The 25,105-nt window shown below is 39.5% G+C and overlaps 1 protein-coding gene across 15 annotated transcripts in view; it reads right to left on the bottom strand.

The window, feature by feature from the left end:
* Positions 1-25,105, bottom strand: part of SVIL (supervillin) — a 133,972-nt gene that overhangs the window by 47,325 nt on the left and 61,542 nt on the right. For 7 of the 15 annotated variants that reach the window (XM_088063102.1, XM_014248502.2, XM_088063088.1 and 4 more), the window contains 6 exons: positions 16,827-16,893; positions 11,709-11,800; positions 6,874-6,931; positions 6,598-6,749; positions 5,517-6,183; positions 390-473 (listed from right to left, as the gene is read on the bottom strand). In XM_088063102.1, the coding sequence (XP_087919228.1) occupies positions 390-473; positions 5,517-6,183; positions 6,598-6,749; positions 6,874-6,881 (911 nt within the window). In that variant the 5' untranslated portion in view covers positions 6,882-6,931; positions 11,709-11,800; positions 16,827-16,893. The remainder of the gene's footprint in view (positions 1-389; positions 474-5,516; positions 6,184-6,597; positions 6,750-6,873; positions 6,932-11,708; positions 11,801-16,826; positions 16,894-25,105) is intronic. The other 8 variants (XM_088063066.1, XM_088063096.1, XM_088063106.1 and 5 more) reach the window with 2 other exon arrangements.

Below are 25,105 nucleotides of genomic sequence, written 5' to 3'. Positions count from 1 at the left end.
TCCTTTGTACCATCTCCTTTGGAATTCAAGGAGTTATTTGTAGGGAATGCTAAGACAGAATGGTGTACAGTATAAAAATATGCTGGTTTGCAGAGCAAAAAATGAGATAAAATAAGAAGTTATAAAATCTAGTGGAAGCCAGAATGATAGTCGCTGTGGAAGAAGCTTGGTAAATTTGTACTTCTTCATCAAAGTACCAATTGATTCTAAGAATAAAAGCAGATACTTCAGAAAAGTTTCAACAGCTTTTTATTCACTAAAAACCCCCACTTTCTTACTTGCTGCTGTTAAAGGAAAATTAAGGGCAAGTGTTAAATACAGATAGTAAAAGGAAAGAAAGGGGAGGTTTGCAGTCTGATTGTTAGCCACACAGCCATGTTTTATGATACCTGGAGGGCCAGCTGATAAGTGAAGGTGTGTCCCCTTCTGAATCTTTCTGAAGAAACCATTCAGGTTTTGCTTTCCCTGCACTACTACAGAAAACAGAACTTCAGGTAATTTCTGAGATATCAACACATGCTCCCATAATTTCTCCCAATCTCCCCTCCCCACTGCTTGTTATTTTTCATTACTCAGTTGCAGAGTACTGTTGTAGAAAACAAAAACAATGCATACTAATTTAATTCAAAGGTGACAAACTGTGGAAGAAACTATTATATAATCCCACAACCATATACAAAGTATTTTAAATGGTAAAGATTCTGCAAAGGTAACTTTACCAAGTGCACATTGTCCAAAAATTGAGAAGTGAAAGTAATTACACAACCTTATTTTTGCATTTGCCATTGCAGGTCAGTCTGTATAAGGACATCTGAAAAAGTTGTTAAAGCCATTCCTTTAATTTGTGATTTAAAGTGGTAAAGACTGCTCCAATCAAAACAAAGTAGTAATATGAATTTTATGAAGTGAAAAATTCACATGGCTACATCTTATTTCCTGAGAAATTCTCAGGAGCATCTGGAACCCCTCTGTCCTCTCGTAACTCTGTATCACAAAGCTTCAGAAATGCCCACCTTTGGTTAGCACAAGTTAAACCTGCTGTGTCACTGGGTGACTTGGCAAAGGAAAAGCTTAAGAAACAAAGTGACCCCAAATTTAATCTTGCCTTGTCTTTACCCTGTTTACACTTTGGAGATGAAAGCATGTAAAGAAAGAAGAGCTTTTAAAAATCCCGCAGCAGTGCAAGAAAGGGTGTTTGCAGACTTCCTACATACAGTTCCTCAAATACTTTCCTAATGTTCACCTTCACCTACAATCCCCCACGAACAGTAGAACACATCAAGTACTTTTAACTTTGCAAGCACAGCCTGTCCTGCCACATCAATGTTTACAAACTCACTCCCCAGAAGTGACAAGCATCCAGGATGTTTTGCATTACTTATAGCTACATTTGAAAGAACTTTTCCATTGGAGAAGAGATGTTTGGGATAAAAACCCCAAATTAAGCTCCAAGTAGTATACTTCAATTTTTCTTAGCTACTCTTTTATGAAAAATAGTTGAAAAATGTCAAATCAACAACTGTTCTGAAGATAACAGTGCATTTGATGCAAGCTTAAATTTCAGAACTCACCTACTGTTGTCATTGAATCCAAATCCATGTTGGAATAACAAACACCAACTGTTAGAACACCTTCTGTTTTTCCAAACGTTTCTGAATCCCTAACGGAACTGACCAAATAGGAGGTAAAGCCCTTTTGCAGAAGCTGACTAGAAGCAGCAATCTGGAACTGCTTTGAAGCACAGGAACTTCCTTCTCTCTTAATGCGTACTTTGGCACATATTTATAGTGGGCATGGCCCAAGCAGCAATTATTTGTACTTGATCATTCATCCTTTGAAGAGTGGAATCAGAAGAACACAAGCCACATTTTGAATTTAATCAGCCACTTCAGGCGCCAAATGCAGGCAATGTCAAATGATACCTTCTCAATGATGGGTAACTGGATTAATTATTAAATCTTCCTAGTACTGAAGGCACAAAAGCTTTCATATATATTCCAAAGCAAGCTGCATTTATTTTCCAATTTAAACTCAGGAAATTTAAATTTAACAATACCAATTTTATACCCTGTATATAATGTGGAACTGACTTCAGTACAGCAGACCCCTGAAAAACTGGAGTTAGCCTTTTTTTTCTCTTATGCAAATAGCCTTATAGGAGACCACAACAGGGTAACTTTAAATGGACTGCATGGACACAATGACTTTTTTACCACTCAAAATTAGGGACAAGAATTTCAGAGGTTATTCTTACATCTCTGAATATCATACCAGGGAGTACACACTGGCACTGAAAGTGTCTGGGGTATTAAAGAATGGGCTCTTGGCAACATGGCCTTTAAAAAAACCACCTACTACCTACATGCGTATCCAAACGAGACCAAATCCTACATTTTAGCTCTTGGCTGATTTGAGTACTACACCACATCTTTGTGGGTGCAGATGGTTTCCGTCAAAAGATAGACAGACAGCAGTTAGGGGAAATTTGTTTTATGTAAATACTGACCCAAGCCTCACCAAAAAGAAATCTGAAATTAGAGATAATGCAATCAGCATTATCAGTCAGCAATTTGTATAGTATTATTGCTTATTCACAGAATAGTTTGAGTTGGATGGGACCTTCAAAGGTCACTTAGTCCAATCCCTCTGCAGTGAACAGGAACATCTTCAACTAGAACAGGTTGCAGAGAATCCCATCCAACATCACCCTGAATGCTTCCAGGGATGGAGCATCTACCTTCTCTTCAAACTGTGCCAGTGTTTTACCACCCATCTTGTAAAAAATTTCTAGTATCAATCTACCCCTCTTTTAGTGCAAAAACATTCCTCCTTGTCTTATCAGAAGGGAGGAATGTCCCTGTTAAAAAGTGTCACAATCTTATAATCACCTCCTGCAGCACTGAAAAGCTGAAATCAGATGTCCCTGGAGCCTTCCCTTTTCCAAGCTGAACAACCACAATTCTCTCAGCCTTTCCTTATAGGAAAGGTGCTCCATCTCTCTAATTGTTTTTGTGGCTCTCCTCTGGACTTGCTCCAACACTCTATGTCTTTCCTGTGATGAGAATTACAGAGCTATAGATACAGTATTCCAGGTGGGATCTTATGGGAGTGGAGTAGAGGGGCAGAATCACATCTCCCAACCTGCTGACCATGATCCTTTTGATGTGTTTGCCAGCTCATGTCCAGCCCCTCACCCATCAGTTCCGCAAAGTTCTTGGCAGAGCTGCTCTCAATCCCTTCAACCCCCAGCCTGTTCTGGTACTACTGGGGCTTGCCCCAGCCCAGGTGCAGGACTTTGCACTTGGCCTTACCAAACCCCTCAGGAGACTGATGAGCCTATTTCCCAAGCTTTTCCATGTCCCCCTGGATGATATCCCATCCTTCAGGAGAGTCAACCACACCACTCAGCTTGGTGTCATCTGCAAAACTGCTGAGGGTGCGCTCAAGCCCCTTCATTGTCATTGAGGAAGACAATAAATAACCCTGGTCCCACACAGACCCTTAAGGGGCATCACTTGTCACTGATGTCCAGGACTCTGAGCTGTTGACCACTACAGCCTGGATGCAACCGTCTAGCCAATTCCTCATCTACCAAACAATCTATCCATAGCTCTTCAATTTAGAGAGAAGGATGTCGTGGGGGACAGTGTTGAAGGCCTTGCAGGAGCACAGACAGAGACATCCGTAGCCTTTCCCTTGTCCCCTGATGTAGTCACTCAACCATACAAGGTCACTGGATGGGTCAGGCAGGACTTGCCATGATGAAGCTCTGCTGGCTGTCTCGAGCCACCTCCCTGTGCTCTATGTACCTTAACATAGCTTCTGAGAGGATCCATTCCATGATCTTCCCAGGCACAGAGGTGAGGCTGACAGGGCAGTAGTTTCCAGTATCCTCCTTTCTACCCTTTTTAAAGATGGGTGCAATGTTTCCCTTTTTCCAGTCACCTGGGACTTCACCTGACTGCTCAGATATCATGGAGATATAGCCAACTGCCTCAAGACTCTGAGATACATCTAATTGGGTCCTAGAGCCTTATTTTTGTTCAGTTTCCTCAGGCAGTCAGGAACATGACTTTTTTCTCTTAGTGGGAGGGACTTTGCTTCCCCAGTCACCATCCTGCTGTCCACTCAATCATGAGGTGTGGAAAGAGAGGTTGCCATTGAAGACTGAGGCAAAAAAGTAGTTGAGCCTTCTCCTTGCCCACTGTTACCAGTTTTGCTTTGACCTTCCATTTCCCACTAACACACACCTGTAGAAGTTCTTGCTATGCTTTGCATCCCTTGCCAAGTTCAGTTCCAGCTTCACCTTGCCCTTCCTAACGTCATCTCCACACAACAGGGCAGTGTCCCTATACTCTTTCCCAAAACACCTGTGTCTGCTCACTCACTGTGCATTTACTTCTTTAATAATCCATGCTGGTGTCTTTCCTTTTTTTCCTGATTTCTCACAACTGGGAACTGAGAGTTCTTGCACTCTATGGAAAGCATAAATGGTTGAGTTTATACCAGTTGCCTCAGTTTCTTAAAAACAGTCAACACTGCTCAGCATTATGCACATATGTTTGAAATTAACTTTTCATTTACATAATTTTTAGTTGCAACATTTTAACTTTTTAGTTAGTATTTTCTATCCACCTACCAAAATATTAGACTCGCACTAAGAGAAAATCATACTTTAAAAAAAAATCTTAGTCATGCATTTTTTTCAGTCATCATAAGAATTTGATGTTATTTCTATACCACACTGAGAAACTGTAATGTAAAATCAGTGAAAACTAATTTTTTTACTCCTTTTGGAAGAATCTGGTTACCCTATTACCATAGTAAATTTGTCAATTCCAAAGCAATTCAGCATGGAATTCTAACTCTCCCTCCTGCCCCTCATGCATGTTTATGCCTGATATTATCTGAAAGACTGACTATCACAGTTCAAAAGGGATTTTACACTTTTACATTAGGAAAACAAATCAACTATTATTTCAACTGACCCAAGACACTCCTCAGCTTTTAAGTCTGCAAACTGTTTTATTTTGGCAGAAGCCATCCTAAAGATATTCAAATCTTCACTAAGAAACAGCTTGCCTCTACTTGGAAGCTCCCAGCCAGTAATTATAAGATATAGAAGAAAGAAAGTTAAAGATTTGCTCTAACAGGTTATTAAAGAAACAAAACCCAAGGAGATTCAGAACCATAATTCCTTCAATTTCTAGTTTGTGTCCTCCCCACAAAAGGCCTAATTTTAGCGAAAATTCTATAAAGATAAAGTGAAACCAAGGACATAGCTAATTAGAGAAATATATAGACACTTCCTTGTATCAGACACACACTGTGATACAGTAAACCCAATGAATGAAGCTTGAGATGTCCACAACCACTAAATGCATTCTTCAAGGGTAATAAATACATTGTCATTAATACTGATACAATTGATACACTGTATCAGTGATGACACTGATACAGAAGCTGGTTAAGATAAAGCAATCAACACCAAAACAAAAAATAAAAATCATGCTTACCTTTGTCTGCTGTTACTGTGCAAGGGCTGGTCATTCTGCAAGTGGGTCGGTGAGGCTGCCTGCTTTGGTGGAGAGAGGGACTCTTGGGGGGTTTGCTTTGGTGATATTGGCACTTCATTATAGCAGGAAGAGTCTCGTCCAGAAAGTGAAAGGGAGACAGAACTATCCAAGGTTGCTGAAGGGTCAGAAGCCTGTCTAATGGCACTGTCATCTGCTTTTCTAACACTCTTTTCATTTGAGAGGTCATCTTTATCTTCATGGCTGGAGTACTCTTTGGAATCAGAAATCACACTCTTTGATGCCTTCATCTCAGTCCTGGACAAATAGAGGCTGCCATAGTCCTTGTTTTCATCACCTTGCCTTTCACTTTTCACTCCCTTTCTTTCCACGCTGTCAGGATCCTTCCTTGCCCGTGTATATCTGGATGAGTAGTCAGAATCCAAATCAGAATCAAGAGATAATCCATACTTTTCTGCCAGCTGGCGTCGCCTCTCTGCCTTGTACCTAGCTATTCTCTCTGCTTTTGACTCTAGTTCCTGAACATCCATGTTTGCTGTACTGTACAAGGGCTCTGTATTACCTCCTGTGGTTTCTGATCGGTATCTGGATGATCTGGGTTGTTTTTCTACAGAAGAATCTGAAGTTTCCTCCTCTTCATTTGATCTTCCTGTCAAAAGTATCACATATATAAGCAAGTCCTTCCCAAAACTCCAGGTACCCCACCCACCACTCAAACTGAGTGAACTAAAAGCTTTCCATTTTCTTACAAATCAAAGTGACTGCACAGATACAATATACTTTTGCACTCTTGTCTCCAAAAGCACATACAAACAATTAAGAAATATGTATTAGGAATAATTCTTTAATAAGTAATAGTTCTTAATCCAAATAGTTATTTTAAAGCCATAAAAACCATCAAGCTTTTTCAAATAAGACAACTGGAGACTTAAAAGGGAAATTAAAAAACCCCAAACAACCTGACAGAGCTCTTCTGTAGAATTCTTCTCTAGGTACTACATAACTGATAGTGTAGGAAATATGAATTACAGCAGTGCAAGACTGACAGACATGTGCTGCTTACCTAAGTGGGGGCTGTATGGGTCAGTTGCACGCATGTATCTTGGTGTATCTTCCTCTAGTAAACGGTGCGTGACTGATCCTGGGCAGTTTTGTAGAAGCATAGGTTGTGTATCATTTTCAATTCCCTCTAAGCGCCTAGCTATTCTTTCTTTTCTGAAAAATATGTGAAAAATGTGAAAACAGGCATCTTGAAGATTCGAGGGCAGAGTTTCTACAAGGAGGCAACAAAACAAGCTGTGTGTTTTGTTTTACAAGCCAAAGACATTTTTTCTTTTACCTTTTCATTTCCAAAAAATCTCGGTTGTTTGGTTCAAAGAGTTTTCTTAATTCTGAAACTGAGACAACAAAAGATTATGTAGCTTATAAAACAGTAAGTTTCAGAAACTTGCTAAAATGTTTTAGAATAATAAGAATCAGTCAAATAAAGTTCAGAGGTTTGAAATAGCTTTTGTCAGGAAATGAGCATTTTCCTCTTGTTTTCCTAGTTTATTAAGGTTGTGCTGCCAAAAGTGCATTAGGCACATAAGTGTGACCATCAAGTACTCCTCCCCTCCACATACTTCCAGGCTAATCCTGAATCTGCTACGCCATCCTAGCAGTTTTCAAGATCTAGTATATACCGGACAAGTTGCATTTGGATCAGCTGAAGTCAAGCTTATGTGCTCTAGTAACCCATTTCAAAACCAGGTAGTATGGAAAGTCTGCTTACCCTGTCTACTCAAAGGTAAGGGACTGACTATGTTTAAAGAGAAGCAGTAAGGAAGAGATCCCCTCTTGCTTATTTTCCTCCACACCCTTATATTGATCAAATCCCAAGAATTCCAGTGACTCATTGCTGAAGTGAAAATTACCATGCACTGTCACAGTACTCTTGCATGGTTAATCACTTGTTACTTAGCTAACTTTCCCTTGTAGTTTTAATTGGACATACTTTCCTTCTCTTCTCCTGAACCTTTTGCTGGTGTTAAGTGCTAGCAGACAGCTGCCATAGCCCACAAAATAGTCGTGAACCAAGGGGAGGCACGATAGATGAAGTAATCCCTATATATATACACACATACGTGCACGTGCAAACCACACTGGGGCAGTGAGCGCTACACAAATAAGTGCAGTGTGACTTCTTACCACCAGGAAGAGAAACTGTCCAGGCTGTCCAGGGAAGCAGGGGACTGGTGTGGGGGTGTGCCTAACACACAGACATGCATATCCACACACCTCCATATTGTTTGCCTCAGCAAACATGTGGTGCTGAAAGCTGTGTGCATCTATTCATGAGCTAATGCACCTCTGGGGTTCGAACCCAGGGATCAAAAGTTAAAGCAAGCTAAAGTCTGCACCTGCTAAATTGGCAGAGATTGACATCAGAAACACCTGGTGAGTCAGGAGTGTCTAGCTGACATTGTTCCACTGCAGAGTTTAACCTATCAGCTTATTTTTCATGCTACCAGACATCATTGCTCTAGATACGTAGAAGATAAATATTATTGAAACACCACCCTTTTAAAGGTCAGATGCACCCTTTCTGCCTTCCCTCCACTGCAATGACTCAACATGCACAGCTTGGTCAGGGTTCCAGCTCAGCTGACTCATCCAGGAAGTCTGCTGTACTCAGTACCAGTGCTCACACCTCATAGATACTGTTGACATTGATTGTCATATCAACCTTACATGCTGAAAAGCCTGCAAGTAGGACTACAGATAAAATGTGTGGGATCAGCAAGAATGAACACATTCTGATCCTCAAGCAACACTAAAGCAAAGATGAGCACTTCTGTTGTGTTTTCCCAGACTTTTCTCTCAGTGCGTGAGCAGTTTCCACTGTTGCCCTGTCTACTCAAGCCGTGCTAGCAGTGGAACTGTGTTAAACAGAGAACTTAGCCATTTGAAACCAGCCTTCCTTTCAGACCCACACCAAAGGAGATGATTTCTCATAAAGACTTTGTTCTTGCTTCCCCAAATCTACTTCTGTTTAATTATGATCCACTAGCTATTAAAGAGTTTTTCTGTTTCCATCTGTTGGCTATGTATACACAACATATGTCAAAACAAAACCTGTAATTGTCTGTCTTCAGACATGTCAAAGGCCTCCAGAGCTCAGAGGTAGTAAAATCACATTCCATCCAAATCCTGTTCTTTTTCTTTCCCCTAGTCACCAGTTTATACAGGCACCAAAACCATCATCAGAGAACAGGTCTTTTACACAGCTTCAGTAAAGCTCTAAAGCATAGCTACGTTTATCAGTGAAAGCCTTTTCTCCCCCCTCCCCCAGAAAAGGAAACTTGACAATAAGTTGTCCACATACAAGAAATGTGGAACATCCAAAGAACTCCCAAAGCACTCTCTTGCTACATGCTAACTGAAGTTCCAGAGATTCTACTACCACTTCACAGTCCTAAAAAGAGCACTGGTCTCATGAAAAATGTCTCCCAACACCTCCCCAAACAACAAGGGACAAAAATAGCAGGGGACTACTCTATGCTGCCTTATAGCTTTTCCAACCTTGAGATTACAGAAGTAATTCCAGCTAGATTGGCCAATATCTGCAGAATTTTTTTTCTTTTTTTTTTTGGTGAAAGCAGTTCCAGCAATATTCTTCTCTTGGTAAGGTAGGAAAAAGAAGCACACAAAATGAAAAACCAAAAGCAGATAAAATGCAGTAAAAGACTTCTAGTCTAGTGGTTTCTTTTTGATCAATAAAATATTTTATTTCAAAATATAAAAACCAGTTGGAAATATTTCACTCCCAAGGACATTAGTTGGCCCTTGCAAATTTGGTGACCAGGTTTCTCCTTTTTAGTTTACATTTGAGTATGTTGGCGCCAGTTCCCATCTGTCCATGGGATATTTTCCCATTTGACCATCACAAACAAAACCACGGAAGCGCTGAAGAACAGCAACACTTCTACCTAAAAGGTAGTACAAAAATCTGATTCAGCACACAAGAAAAGACTAAGAAGCTTAAAATAATTAATTTCACAGTAAAAGCTCCTTATCTGGATTATTTCATGGCAACATACTTTGTAAGTACTGTTGGTCAGTTAAGGTCAAGAGGAAGAACAGCCGCAGCTCAGAAGCAGCTCTGAACTTGAGGCTTTATTTTAGGATGTTGAGCAGGATGCTGTCGTTTGGTAACTGTAGTCCTTCAAAACAAAATTTACTTTGGAATACCATTATTTAAGAAAACAGCATTGTTCCCTATGTTGTCCCAGAATGAAAAATAATAAGTATATTTGGGATGCATCTTATATTTTAAAAACTCCTAAAATTAAGGTGAAATATTTCTTATAGAAATATATATTCACAGAAATCTTTCAGAAACCTGCAACAGAATATAATCATGTTCATGCTGAAAGTCCTCTTTGACAGCTGCAAAGGAGACATGAATAAAGTTGCAGCCATGTGACAGCAGTTTTCTTTTTACAGTACAGATGATGTAGATACTCAATTAAGCTTTCTAAAAGTTCATGATAGAGGGGGAGCACGTACATTTGTGAAGCCTGGATAGACATGGATAAAAAAGTTACCTGCCAGAGGATTTATTACTCAGAGATGGTAAATAACCTTTGCAACACAGGTACCTCACATTTTCATTTTGAGGAAAATTTAATCCAATAGCAAAGCTACCAGCCTCATTCCTACTTCTTCCTCTCTACAACTGGAAAAAGTGAGGGTCTCAAAACTAGGCTGGAGAAGCAATTATCTTCTGTTTATGCCAGTAAAGGTGTATTGACATATTCAGTGCCCAACTGCAGGTCTCAGTTCAGTCCGTATCAGTTGAAAATTAAACACATTCCTTGAATTCCTCAACATGCACAAATCTGCATCAAAATTAGGCTCTAGAAAGGACAAATAAACGGTATTTTCAAAAAGTCCTGGACTTCAAGTAGTTACCTCAGAATGCAACCAAAAACTCCCACTGCTGTTTCTTAAGTCTGGTACACACCAAATATGATGCCTTTATTATGAGATTTTTTTTTTTTTTTTAAATAGAAGCATCCTGGAAAAAAATTACTTCATTCAGAAGCAACTCACATATAAGGCTTCTCAAGTGAAGGCTCAATTAACGTCCTGGCCACATGACTGTAAGGCTAAGTGCAAGGAACAATGAGAACTAGGAATTATTACTGTCTGGTGCTCTCAGAAGTCTGTATTGTAAAAACACATATCACTCTATTCCATCATTTTGCCAACATTTCTTTTTGAACATCTGTAATGATTATATCTAAAAGCAAGCATATCACTTAAAGAGCCCTTAAATGCTCTTCTGGAAGAAATGTTCCTTTCCAGAGGAACTCTGCAACAAACAACATAAAAAGAGCAAGCCAGTTCCTTTATGTTAGGATTAGTGCATTTAGCCTTGTAGTTTGTCTGAAAAAAGTAAATATCACCAGAACACACACACATACAAATCAAATTTTAATCAAAGTACTGAGGTCCACGACATCCTTGAATGAAGAGAACATCTTTGTGCCAGTTGCACATAGTTCTTCAGTCAAATGTCACCCTCTATGGGTCAAGCACACTGTGATTTTCTCTAAATAATTCCAGAGAGTTATTTATCTGCATCAATTGTGTCAAACGATAAAGATGGAACTGCTGTTTTCTTCAGAAATTATTGATATTAAGATAGAAGTTTGGAACAAAAGAAACTAAAAAAAAAACCCCAAACTAAACTCCATATGTACTGCAGGCCCTTTAGCACGCAAGAGAAAAATTGAAGTGCAGTCAGCTGGTCATGCAAGCACAGTGACTCCACCAACCACCAAAGGGGCCTGGAAAGAGCTATGACTCTTAACAAGTCAAGTTAATACTTCCGAACTCAGAATTAATCTAACTGTACGAAGAAGCTCTCTGAAGTTTTGAATTTCAACAACTAACCTATTGAAACTAGGTAAACAAAGGAACTTTATGAAGCAAGGGATATAGGAAGGTCTCATAAAAGAGCATTGTGGTTCATCCCCTGTTTCATCCTTCATACATATTTCACAGGGAAAACTCATTTACAAAACATCTGGGCCTAAGTGATTTTAACTGTGCCTTGCACTTGCACAGATGCAACTTCACATGCTGTTAAATTACCACTTGTGTTCATAATATGTCTCCCTCACCTACCTTTTGGAAGTACTGCTAAGAGATTAGCATCAATATCCTTGGTGCTGTTCGCAAGTTCTTCTTTATCTTCAAATGAGAACTCCTTCTGAAAACTGAAAACAACATCTGGTTTACAGAACTGTGGATGTCTCTGCTGCAAATCAAATAAATCCAAGACATAACCAATTTACTTCAAGATAGTCTAACAGAGATACCAAAGAAAATATTTTCCCTAAGAATGAGCTAAGAAATAACCCAAAGAAACTCATAAAGCCAAACCTAACATAATTTGAAACTTGTTTGGAACTGACTGTGACACATTTTTGCGTTAAATTACTGACTGGAGACTGACTTCAAAATGCTTTACTAAGCAATTACATTTAAAATAATCTATATTGAATGGTTCTTCATAAATATTAAAACATGTCATCAAATGTAGTACTGCATGTATATTCCACCTAAAAGCCTTCTGCACGACTACTCTGTTATTGTTACTGTTCTCTGGAACAGTGAAGTTACACAGCTTATAATATACTAATGGGAGTATCAGATCATTTAATTTTATATCATGCCTTTTCAAAACAGGAAAACTGCCTATTTAGATGAAACAAAATATTTCTTTAAATATCTTCATTAAATATACAAATTTTAACTGTAAAACGTAGGTGTCATAATGGTCTGAAGTAGATCCCAACTGTCTATAGAGACTGTTTTGGAGGAACTGTTCCTCCTTGTAAGCAAGATTTTTTTTCAATCAATAAAAATAGAGAACAAATGATTGTATTCTGCCATTGTGACTATCCCAGCTGGACATAAGAAAATTTAAAATGGCCTTAAAACCTTTAATAAACTGTGTAGACAGGTGTAACAGATATAAATCCTCACAGTGATCCCAGGTTCCTCACTTTGTCACAGTAGTGGTGTGCCATATGATATAATGTCATTCTGATAAGAAAACTCACACAGTCTTACTGTTGGAAAATCTTTCCTTAGGACAGATTTTAAATGGCTGCTTTTTTTTCAAGGGTATGAATTCTGTTCTCACTGTTTCCAAAGAAGAATTCTAATTGAAAAGAGTTTTAATATATATTGACTGAGATTTTTCCTTGTTTATAGTTTATGAGTAACATTCCTTTTTAAGATATTGAGGGGAGAATAGAACCCTTGAAATGACAATGAAGAAAAACTGGGCTGTGTCTCAACCAGGCACCATGCCACCTGCTGCAAATTGTCTCCAACAACTGCACTTAGAGAAATTATTCCAGTACTGCCAAGAAAAGCAGTGTTAGCCACTACAGAAAATAACAAATAGAAGATGGAGAGCTGCAATAAGCTGTCCATTAGAGAGAACTGTGTATCCTTACAGGGCAAGCACATGGTAATTGAACTAAACAAAAATCAAAACACAATGAAAATACAGCACACAGCAGTCACAAACAAATGGATCCACATGTCATCTGAGAATGGGCAGAGACTCAGTTAACTGGATGTTCTTCTATGCCTGACCCCACACTGCCAACAGTTGCAATTCTTACTAGTCTCACAATATATTATTTTCTTACAGACACACTTCTGGAGAACCCTGGATGAAGAGATACCAGTTCCCATTTGAAAGCAGTTTCTACTCCTTTTAGATGAGGATGAGTTTGAAAAATGCATATATTGGCCTAAGGCTATAAACCAACTCAAATTTATTCTGCTAAATCAACTTAATTACTTAAGACAAAAGTGCTGAAAGATCTAACTCATGACTTTTGAATACCTGGGCTTTATTTAGCAGTATCTCCACTTGCTTTCATAATGCTTGTGACAGAGCAACACCTTAAGTTTCCATGAACAAGGGGCTCTGTACAGGAAAACATTCACTCAACAGCAAAATCTTTGTTTAAATTAACTGTGCGTGAGCACCCACCACTATGCCTAATTCCTACATGAATTTCCAAGGATAAAATCATGGAATCAGGACTGGCACTAGCCTGATGGTTCTATAAACAACCACATTATTGGATTGCTTGTAAACTAGTTACATTCATTCCTGCTCCTCCCTCCAGGGAGTTCTAGCGACTTTGAAGGCAGAGATCCTTTAAATCCTGTTTAAATGTCTGCCACTGGGTTTCCATCCATTTGTTCTCATGCCAGTGTTGTCAGTTACCTTACTTATTTTTCTTAATAGAGGTTATCTACATGTACTCAGATTTCTCAGGACAGGCTCTCAGTCTCATTGATCATCTTTTCTCTACTTATTCCAGTCTTAAGTATTCTTTTTTTTTTGTATATGGTGACCAGAATTGGGTGGTCTTGATTCCAGACTTGGGTCTTGGCAGTATCTTACGAAAATACAATTTTTAATAGGGAAAGAATTATTATATGACTAGCTAGCTCAATACTGGGATCTACAACACAGTTGCCTTTTTACATATACATTGTATTGGTTCAATCCTGCATGAGAAACTAATATGCAAAGGCTTTGCTTTCATCAGTTGCAAGTGACAGAAAAATTTATCAGCCCCCAATGCACAACTGTGCACTTAGTATTATTACATTACATCCTTTTTCTATTACTCCTCAAGGTCATCCAGTTCTTCCTGCACAGCAGCTCCCTCCTCCTTTATACAGAGGGTGGCTTGCAACCTTTGCTCACTGGCAGATTTCATTAAAATTCCTTAAATAACCACAAACTTCCTAAGCTTAACCCTAACTGCACTACACAGCATCACACACTATCTGCTTTGTGAAAGTCCCTTCACAGCTTCCCTTATGCCCTCATTTTCCATTTCCCTCTGGACAGACTGTCAACCCTTACTGTTTATTTTTTAAAGATTAACGATTTTCATATACTGTTTTATCCACAATTTGGGAGTTTTATCTCTTCAGACGCTTTTTTTTCTCTCTCTTGCTAAGCTGCAGGTAGAATTGCTTGTTTTAAATGTTTGCACATGAGAAAACCCAAATGTTTTAATCCAATGCATAATTACATTGCTTTCCCATGCACTGAGGATTCAGAGACAGCACTGCTCTGAAGATGACAGAGTCAAGCCAAACAATTGAGTATTTATAGACACATACATCAAATTAGTTCTAAAAATGAAAGTAGGCATATTTAGGACATGTCACAGTGTTCAGTAAGGACATTCATTAGGAAACTAAATTGAGTTGGAATGATGTTAAGGCAATTCCAAATAGGGAAAAAAAATATTTACGGGAGGCTACTCATCACTGTTTGTAAGTGTTTTAAACAACAAACTCATAAGTAATTCCTTAACAAGACTTCCCTTTTTCCTCAAAGGGACCTTTCCAAACCTCTCCCTGTCTTAGTTTCTCTGTTAGAGGAGCACTCACAGCATCAATTCAGTTGCTTAAGAAGAGTCAGACGGTCAGACTTGGATTGCCAAATATATTGTACCTTCAAACTCATCCAAAACCCTCTTCTAGAAATACTACAACTACATCTAGTCATGGTGTAAATTTCAGTGCAGATTCTGAGCAGTAGTGCAGCAGCACTAGGAATTTTTGCACTTAATTGCTAGTTATGCACATTTATTATTAAAGTAATTAGAGAATACAGGGGTCTGTCTAAATTAAAAAACAAAAACAAAACTAGAAGTTTGAAATAATTCTTTCTTGAAGTCCCTGATAAATCTGGATACTAAAAGAGAAACTTATTCCTTTCCTTGCTTGAAATATAGCTTTTGATCATGGTTCATGAAATGAAACCAACAGCATGAGGTTCCACCAGTTTGTTTCACACAGGATTTGTGTGTGGCTTGGCCTCAGGCTCCCAACAAACTCACTGTACTCTCCAATGTTCAGGAACTCAGATGATTCTTGTTAAAACACAGGCAATAATGTTTCAAAATCTCAATAGTTTTTCTTTAAAAACAATGTATAATGTAGGATCAGTAGAGTAGTTGACAGCCTCAGCAGTTGTACTGTTCTGGCAACTTCCAAAGTGCGAGCTGCATGCTGTACATTGGGGATTCTAGGCTGAAAACTGCATCTGCTTCTGCAGCATATGGTTTCTAAATAGCTGTGCCACTAACCTAGTTACATGCCCAAAAGCAACCAGAAGTTTGATCCAAATGCCACTGGTAACACTGACCTGCCATCCCAATTAAAGCTACGGCATATACTGAGATTTTATGACTGAACTACAGAACGCACTTGTACACCTGCCAGCTAGGTGCTCGCTGTTCACCATTCTCTTTCCCTACCTCCAGGAGAACTTCCTTCCCTGGACTCTTATGTAAAAGGTCCATTTTACAGCCATGTCCTTATCTGCTACTCTCATTGCTACTTTCCCCTACTTGCTTCCATAGCACAATGTGTCTTGTACACCCATTCACTCCATCTCTCTGCAGGACCTAAGAAACAACATGGCAGGGAACCAGATGTGCTCCAGGTGTGTGCACTGACTGAAAAGAAGCTTGACAACATGAGCCTGCGCACCTAGGGCAGGTGGATTCCTGTGCAGCTGAGCCAGTGAAACAGCTGGTTCCTGGGGCAAGGGTTGGTTCCCAGCTCCTGACATCCCCTCTGTGCCATTGTAAATGAATCCAGCAAGCACAAATGTGGACACTCAAAGCAGTGGAGCAAGGATGGGAAGAGAGGGAATGTGACCAGTCTTTTTGCTTAACTGTTTAATAGTATCCCCTTACTCAGAACTGCCCTGAGAACAGAGACCACTAGGCAGCCACAGCCCTGCATGGAACCAGCACCACCAGCCCATTCATTTCTGCAGTGTCCCCCTTCTTCTCTCTCCCCCAGACTGCTCCTGGCAAGGATGTATAATTAATTCACCCACTTCAGCCACCTGCTTTTGCAAACAGTGTTCCAGGCTGGTTCACACTGGATGTCTGTAATCTGTCCATGCCATGCAAGGAAAAATGGGCATTGCAATGGCAGGAAGCTCAGTGCATAGTGGGTCTTTCCCTTTAGCAATGTCAGCTATAAAATTTAACATTATTTTAGAGGCAGTTGGTGTTTTCAGTGCTTGATCAGAGCATCTGCTCTAAGCAAAAGCTTGGTTCTGAGAGGACCAATAATCACTTTTCCTGATAAAAGAATAAATGTAGATTCAAGCAATGATGGAAAGTTACTGCAACCAGCCATCTTCACTGGGTAAGAAAAACTTGACCTTACCTTAGCGCTCTCTTCCTAAGGAGCAATCGTGAAGGCTTAAATCTGATTGAGTTTCCTTTGGCAAAATCTGTGAAATAGGAAAAAAAACCACACCATTGTGAAGATGCTGTAATAAATGGGGAACTTTTGGTAAACTAGATTATAGGTACCAAGCATAGCCTTTTTCCCCTGCAAAAGACTGTGCAGAGGCCTTCTCTCTAAGCAAAGGGGCACGAGCTGGCAAGTCCAAGATGGTGATAAACCAAAGCTTTGCAAAAATGAGTACAGACAACAGACATATCAAAAGCATCAACACTTTAGGGAACTGCCATGTTCTATTCCTAACATTTGTGGTGTAGCACTACAGCCTGGTGTGATTACTTAAACTCACTGTTTCCCAGTTTAAAATGGGCAATGGACATGTTTATGAAGCACTCTCCAAATGAGAAATGCTGCAAGCAGCAAGAGCTTTTTTTGGCTGCAGCCTGGCAATACTATAAAAACTGCATATTCATTGCAGAAGCCAAGAGATGTCCAGCTGAGGATCTGTTGCAACAATATTACACCATCCATGACAGCAATATTTCTGAAGATTGTCTACTGTTTAGAAGCTCCCTTTTTTTTCTGAGTAGCCTTACAACATGCATTTCACAGAGGAATATGTTTACACATTGCTGAGAGCAAAACTGCAGCCTTATGTTCAAAAACCATGTATTACAAAGCCTCTGGGCTCCCCAAAACTGTGTGAACCATAACAAGCAATGAACAACGTTCCCACCCTCTCCTAGATCAAATATTTTCATTTCTGCAAGTCATGTGCATCACCAGAGGGTCTAAATGATGACCAGTGGCAAGGGGGACCAGTGTTGCAAATACCCTCTCCCTGCATTCACCAAGGATGCAACCAAGAGATCTCAGAGCACTGCCAGCCAGGGAGCAGGTCCTGCTCTGACACTGCTGTGCAAGAACACATGGAGCTACTGACAACTTACTCCCAGTGAAAAATTGTCTTCTGTCCCCATCTGTATTACATCTACTACCTAAGACCCTAAATTAATAAACAGTTGGTCACTGACACAGCAATCATTTTATTTTTCAAAGACAGACCCAGACTTTAGAATACAACCCAGACTTCAGAACAATTCAATTGCAGCTACACTCCTATTAATCTACCTCAGAGCTGAGATTTAACTATTTCAAGGAAGGCTTAACTGCAAAAAATTTTTTTTTGCTTATGCACAATATTTTAAGTCTGGATAGAATGCCTCTTATTTTTGCAGAAAGGGTTTAATGAAACTTACTATAGCTGACAATTTGGGTCTTAATTTAGAGAATGTACATTTTGTCTATGCATTGCAAAACTTCTTATCCTCTTTCATTTCCTTCTGCCACCTCTAAAGGTAAAAAGATTGAAATACAACTTAAAAAAGGTAACAGAAAAAAAAGATTACTTTAATGACTTGATAAAGAAGCTTAAAATGTGCAAAAAGGCATTTTTTAGGCATCTGCTAAAAGTCAGCGCAGATTTCAAGCAGCTTTGCTAATAGCATTCTTCAACTTTAATAGGCAACTTTTTCCTGTTTTTGTTAACATTCATTTTCTCTTTCCATTAAATGGAGAATAAAGCACATAGATTACACAGAAACATCTTGTTATACCAAAACAGAATATTGTAAGAAAAACAGTGAATGGTATATAAATCATTATATTTTACACTACAGCATTAAAAAGAATACTCTGAGCCATATGGATCCTCTAAAAAGGCCAGATTTACATTACTTTGAGAGGACTATGCACTAACTTCCAAAGCCCAGCTCAATATCAGCTTAGCTAATCAGAACCAGGCACATCTTAAATTTATAGCTGTTCTAACAGGATGCAACCCATCCTAGAATTTTTGGCACTGGAACAGCTGTCCACCATGAAAACCGCAAGTAGACCACAGAGAAATTCTGCCTAGCCCAGCCAAAACTGGGGAGGGAATATGAGAAAGGAAGAAAGGAGCCTGCATTGCTTCCCTGGGAGCAGGGAGGGAGAAGGGCTGCTAGGAGAGGCTCATCAGCCCGTCTGGCTCTTGTACCCCTTAAACACATTCAGTAACATTCATAAATGCCACATCTATAATGCCCCTAAATCATCTTAAAACGCTGCTGTGTTTCACAGGGGTGAGAGCTGATCTTCCCCCACATCCCAAACACAGAAAAACTTAGCAGACAATTAAATTCCATTACACGGTTTTGATATTTTATGTATTTTCTCCTGTTCAAATTAAATACCATGTGGGGGGGATTAAAGTCCAATAAAACTTACTTACCACAATATGGAAGTCTTAAATACAAGCACAAGAGGAAAAGCAAAACAACTCTGCATCAAAAGACAATAAATATGCCCACAAAAGAAACATCAGTTTAGCAGAGTCTTATTCAATGGTTAATTTAAAGATGAAAAAACACCCTCACTGTACTCAATAGACAGAAGGAAAATATTTACAACAGCATTTTGTTCTGTTTTTACTGAAGAATTCTAAACATGTTCATAATCATATTATAGCAATTTAAAATATTTTTATTCATTATTAATATAATTTATTTTATTTTAAGAGTTTCTTTACTGAAGTGTAAATCAGACTTGCTCACAAGTTTAACCATTTCTTCAGTCGAGTTCCACTCTCTCTCAGGTACAAACTACCTTATAAAACCACTATCCATAATTTAATATGTAGAATATTTAAAATACAGAATGTAAAAAGAAAAAGTAGATGCAACCTTCCAGCGTTACTTAGTATATTTAAAGGCCCTAAGTCGGAGGCATGCTGAGCTAATTAAAAGATCCATCTAATCGGATCTTTCAAAAGTGTCCTTTAGGAAATAACAAAATAGCCTAGGTGACTAACTGCATACTGATTGCTAAAGTACCTAATGCAGCTGCAGGAGAGCCAGTCAAACAATATTTACACATGCAGACATATATACGAGAGATTAAACACACAGAAACTGCATTTTCTTTTATCTACTTGGAACTCTTACCTTGCTCCTCAGAGTATTTAACATTTCCCAAATAGCTGGAGATCCAAGGATTTCTGAACATTGTTGCACAAACAAAGGATTCAGCAAAGAGAAACTACAATAGCAGCTAATTCTCAAGCAGCCACAGCCCTTAGGCCTGTCTTAGCAATATCGTGTAGAGATTTTTCATAGCACAGGACTGGAGCTGTCAGGCTATCACGTCCCAGGGAGTACAGTAAATGCATAGCAATAGGCTGCAAGCTGGAGCAGCTCAAGCCAGTAATCAGATTACGAACAGAAATTAGGCACATGAATGCTAAAACAGATTGGGCATTGGTGATTGGGAGATTTATAATATTACAACTTCAAAGATCCAGCCAAATCACACATTATATTCCTGCAAAATGAATGCAGAACCTCTAAAACCTCATATTAAGAAACCAAACAAAAAAAAAAAAAACCCAGAAAAAATGCCGAAAGAGGAATAATTCCTTCATATCTCTAATCAGGATAAACTGTAGTGCTTATTTAAGAAAAACAGCACCCAGGCTGCCAAAAAATGGACTCTGATAATCATAGCATTATGCTTAAATGTTCTGCCTAACTATTAGTTGGAACATTTAAAGCAGACAAGATTTATGGATAACATATGAGCAAAATTACTGGTGGGGGTAGGGATTTAAGAACAGACACCACAGCTCCAAATATTTTAATTCAAGACAGAAGGTGAAAAATTGCACTTAAGTATGGTCTAGCTACCTTTTTCTTATTATCATTAAATAGTATAAAATAATATCATTTGATGGATTTTGAATTGAAGAGTTGGAACCTTTTTAGTTAATTTTGAAAGTATGGAAATATTTGTTTGCAATGGTGCAATATCCCTGGTTCAGTCACCCACACCGAACTACCTGATGGTCTAACACAGACACAAAGAAGCATTAAATGTGTGGCTGAAACAGGTCTATGCACTTAACCCCACCCAAATGAGTAGAGAAGTCTCCCTCCAACAGACTTCTTTCCTTCCAAAAGATTTCAGCTATTATCAGTATTACCAGGCTGAGAGAGCTGGGGTGGTTCAGCCTGGAAAAGGTTCCAGGGAGACCCTAGAGTGCCTTCCAGTACCTAAAGGTGGCTACAAGAGAGCAGGAAAGGGATTTTACAAAGACCTGTAGATAGGACATGGGCTAATGGCTTTAAGCTGAAGAGGGGTAGGTTTGGATATTAGGAAGAAATTCTTTCTTGTAAGGGTGGTGAGGCCCTGGAACAGGTTGTCAGAGAAGCTGTTAATTTCCCCATCCCTGGAAGTGTGGGAAGGCCAGGCTGGATGGGGCTTCGAGCAACTGATCTGGTGAAAAGTGTCCCTGGCAGAGGGGCTGGAATGAGGTGATCTTTAAGGTACCTTCCATTCCAAACCATTCTATGATTCTATGAGTCAAAAACTCTCCACAGGACTGGGGCTGTCAGGGCCATGAAAAGGTAAACCAGAAACACAAGGCTGCAGTTCTTAACTATTCTTACATGTTTTTGTGATATCTGGTACAACAGAACCCTGATCTATGCCGGGAAGCCCAATGTACTTACAAGATAGGAGCAATGATGCTGTGAAAGAGACTGCAAAACCACAAGTGAAAAACATATTAATGGCTGTTGGCTCATCATGAAGCTGTATTTAGCCTATCAAGGTCATCAAAACACTGTTCTTCATGCTAACATGAAGTTATTGAAATGGATAGAAGAATGTGCATTCCATCTTTTCTAATGCACTTGGTATTTGTTTTAATCTATTTTTTAAAACACAAATAATGTTGGAGTTAACCTAATCAAAGCACCTTTTCTTAGCTGATCTTTCAACAGTTCAGACCTCCCCAGAACAAGAGTCACCCAACACAAGGAATATGTCTTTGAAGTCTCTGACTCATCAAGCACCATTCTTTGTTCAGAAATATTTGATGGTACATACCATGTTTCTTTTTTTTGCCTGTAACCTCACTATCTCTCGTGTTTAATTCTAACCACTCCCAGCACTACTGACAGAACACAAACTAACACTGCTGTGCACTCCTGACCAGCTGTGAAGGTCTCCATGTACTTGAGCCCAACATATATAAAAATTGTAATATGTTGACACATGTCCAAATCTGCAATTAACCTCAAAATCTGGTGCATTATGGCCTAGGCATAAATGCAGGTGTGATTAAAACAAAAAAAATAAGATGGGGCAGAACTAAGAAGCTGCTGCTGACAGTTGATGGGGAAATTCTGGACCAGGATGTGTTGGTATAGCAACAAGAGACACCCTGTTCTGAAAAAACTTTCTCACCTCTGCTTGTCTGAAGACCGTTTACCTGATCTTGTGAATAGAGGTATTATTACTTGGAGCATTTTTAAGTACCTCATCTAGTACACAGTAAGGGAAGTTTCTGATAAAGCTCAGGTAAGCACCACTCATTTGATAAATTTTGTGTCTGCAATCTTTAGCAAGGCTGAAGAAGTTACACTTGACAGCTGAAGCTGATGCAATAGCTCAAGGCTGCCAAGAAAGGGTCCTGTTCCCCTAATGACCCAGCCTGATGACAAAACTGGTAGTAAATATTCTCTTTTATTTTTGCTGGGTGTACTTTTCAGGAGGTGCCAGAACAAAGAAAAAGGCACAGGATCTTATGATCAGGAAAGGTATAAATACCCTTCTAGCTAACAAAGGAGGTGAGCTCAGCCCAAATGTCTGCTGCCGCCCACCCCCCCACCCCCCCCAACCCCCCCAGGTCTGGCAATGTCCCCTACAACAGAGAGGAGGGGTATGGTTGTTTTTCTGGCGGGAGGGGTCAGGCTCCCCCATTCTTCTGCTGTACATCGTCCTCAACATCTTGTCCTCAGCATCCTCCTGGTGAACGAGGTGTAGAAGGGAAAGAACAGCAAGCTGCAGAAAGACAAGAAAACTCTGGAGTGCCTTTCACAACTGTGTAATTTTAAAATGAGTTCTTGCTTGTGCTGTTCAGATTCTGCCTACAGTACACCGTAAGAAGCCAGTCTCTCCAATTGGTCTGGCTACCACCCGGCAAGAAGCATCTGTAATAGGCTTTGGTGCAAACAGGACTCCTTTCCTACTATATACAGGTGGCAGGTCAAGAATCCAGAGGGTACCTCATGGGATCAAAGAGAGTTATTAGAGGGGAAAGTAAAATATTAAATAAAAAAAAAAATCTCTATCAAGCTCTTCACAAAAATACCTAGAGTTTGGCTTCAAGACATCTTCACATTTGGTTGGAAGGTGATCACCAGCCATTGCTCTGTGCACAGTAACTATGATTTAACATTAATTTCACTGCTGTTGATACTGAGGCTGTGCTGCTGTGCAGAATCTGTGATCCCAGCGTTCATTCAGTACCGATTCAAGATGAGGGGTATGTGTCAACCCTGCTTCCAATATCAAAACTCTGAGATGCTGGAGCCTTGGAGAATGACAGCAATGCTGTGCACTTCACACAGATCATTGGGAACATTGAACTGTAGGTAACTGACCATTTCCGTCCTTCCTTTCCATCAAAAAGGGAACACCTATCACAAGGTAGGTTTTATCACAAGAGAAATCTCTGTGCTGGCCCTTAACCAGCTTTGGAAGTGGAGAAATACAGTAAGGGTGCAAAAACAGTAAGTCAGCAGAGTAAACCAAGGGTATCAAGAAAAGAAGTCTTGGATTTAGCATTTTACTGCTTGTTTGAAAACAGCAGGTTTAAGAGCAAATCTTTCCCAGAGGAAAAGAAAGTAATCTCTAAATACTTGAAGAAAGAAGGAAGAGCAGTTTGTCCTTCAAAAATGGTCCATTCTCCAGGACCTACAAGTGTGCTCAGCCAAACTGTGTTATCAAGGCTGTGTTACAAATCGGTAGTAATGTTCTTGTCCCCCTCTGCCATCATTAATTCTTGAGCATTAGCAGCTTCCAACATAAGCAAACAAAGAGGGAAGAACAGTTCAGCCGTCAGAAAGGGGGGCAGCCCAGCGGGAAGCTAAGTTTGCAGTCATCTGGGCTTAGAGCTTGAGGTTAAGCATGTATAGATTTCAAATCTGAGACCACTCATGAAAGACCAGCTGGCAAAATGCTGTTCTGAAGCTTCCCACAGGAAGAGAAGGAAAATATCTTCCTTTTGTCTGGCAAAACTAATAGCTCTAATCAAAGCTGGAGTTCAAACGACTTGCAAAACAATCCCCAACTTAGAGGCCTGCCAGCCCCAAAGCACTGAGGAGTTATAAACCAGGTCCCACCAAGATCAGGCCTTTTTCCTCTTGAATTTTGATCACTTATGAATTTATATTTAGAAGGGTTTAGAAGTGATAAAGAGATACTTTGTTGTGACTTGCAGTTATCATAAAAACAAAAATCAAAGAAGCTCATGACAGCTGTTTGAAGAAAGCCTAAAAATAAAATAAAATTTTAAAGAAATCAACAATGCTGAGGAAAGAAAACCCACAGTGACTGCAGAAAACTTTCTCCAAATATGCTAGTTAGGTAAACAGGAATCTGAGTAGCAGAGAAAACTGAGAAGATCTGTATAAATGTAATGATGAAATCATATTTTCATCTACTCTTCATGTGTAGAGATCTAAAGGAGCTCATGAATTTTATTTAACTGCTCTTCCGGCCAAGGTGAGCACCCTTTGAACAGCCAGCCAAAATGAGCTATGCCAAGATCTGAGATGCTGTGGATGATTGTAGGAATGAAGGTCAGAAGACTGGGCTAAAGCAGACCACTCTTTTCCATCAGTCCATCTGACCTCCCCTTTCAGGCTCCAGGCGTCTCGCGTACCCCACGCCACCCTGTCAGTTTTTGGTATGCAGGCATATCTTTCCAAAGAAAAGTGGCAAGGCACTCCCTTTTCTTATTTCCCTTTCCTCCCAGTCTCCAGCAATCTCTGCCAAGTTGTTCAAGAAGTCAGTCCAAAGCTGAAGGACAGGTCAAAAATCTCGCAGAAGATTGCTTCAGTAGTACAATCACTTAAAAGCTCAACTCACATCTTGAGCAGCCCACCTTGCAATCAAAGTACGTATCCCGAGTTGGCAATGCCAGTCAAGTTTGTCTTCTCCATCCAAACCCTGTGTATGTGGGAAGTGATATTTTCTCATTTCTTAAATTGAGGCCATTTGTATGAACTATAAAAACAGGATAAAATTTCCTGACGTGGTGTCATCACTCCAGCGGAAAGCAAATATAATCCTTTCCAAATAATCATCCTGGCAAAATGATTTATGTTTGGCCAGTGATTGTGTTTTGGACAAGTCTTCAGTTTAACTTCAGC

This window comes from Pseudopodoces humilis, chromosome 1 (genome assembly GCF_049639895.1).
Source record: "Pseudopodoces humilis isolate 2021_Gansu_Grassland_sample_001 chromosome 1, ASM4963989v1, whole genome shotgun sequence".
In the NCBI taxonomy this organism is placed as follows: Eukaryota; Metazoa; Chordata; class Aves; order Passeriformes; family Paridae; genus Pseudopodoces; species Pseudopodoces humilis.
Note: the sequence above shows the minus strand (reverse complement) of the source record. Positions and strands in the feature narration are given on the sequence as shown.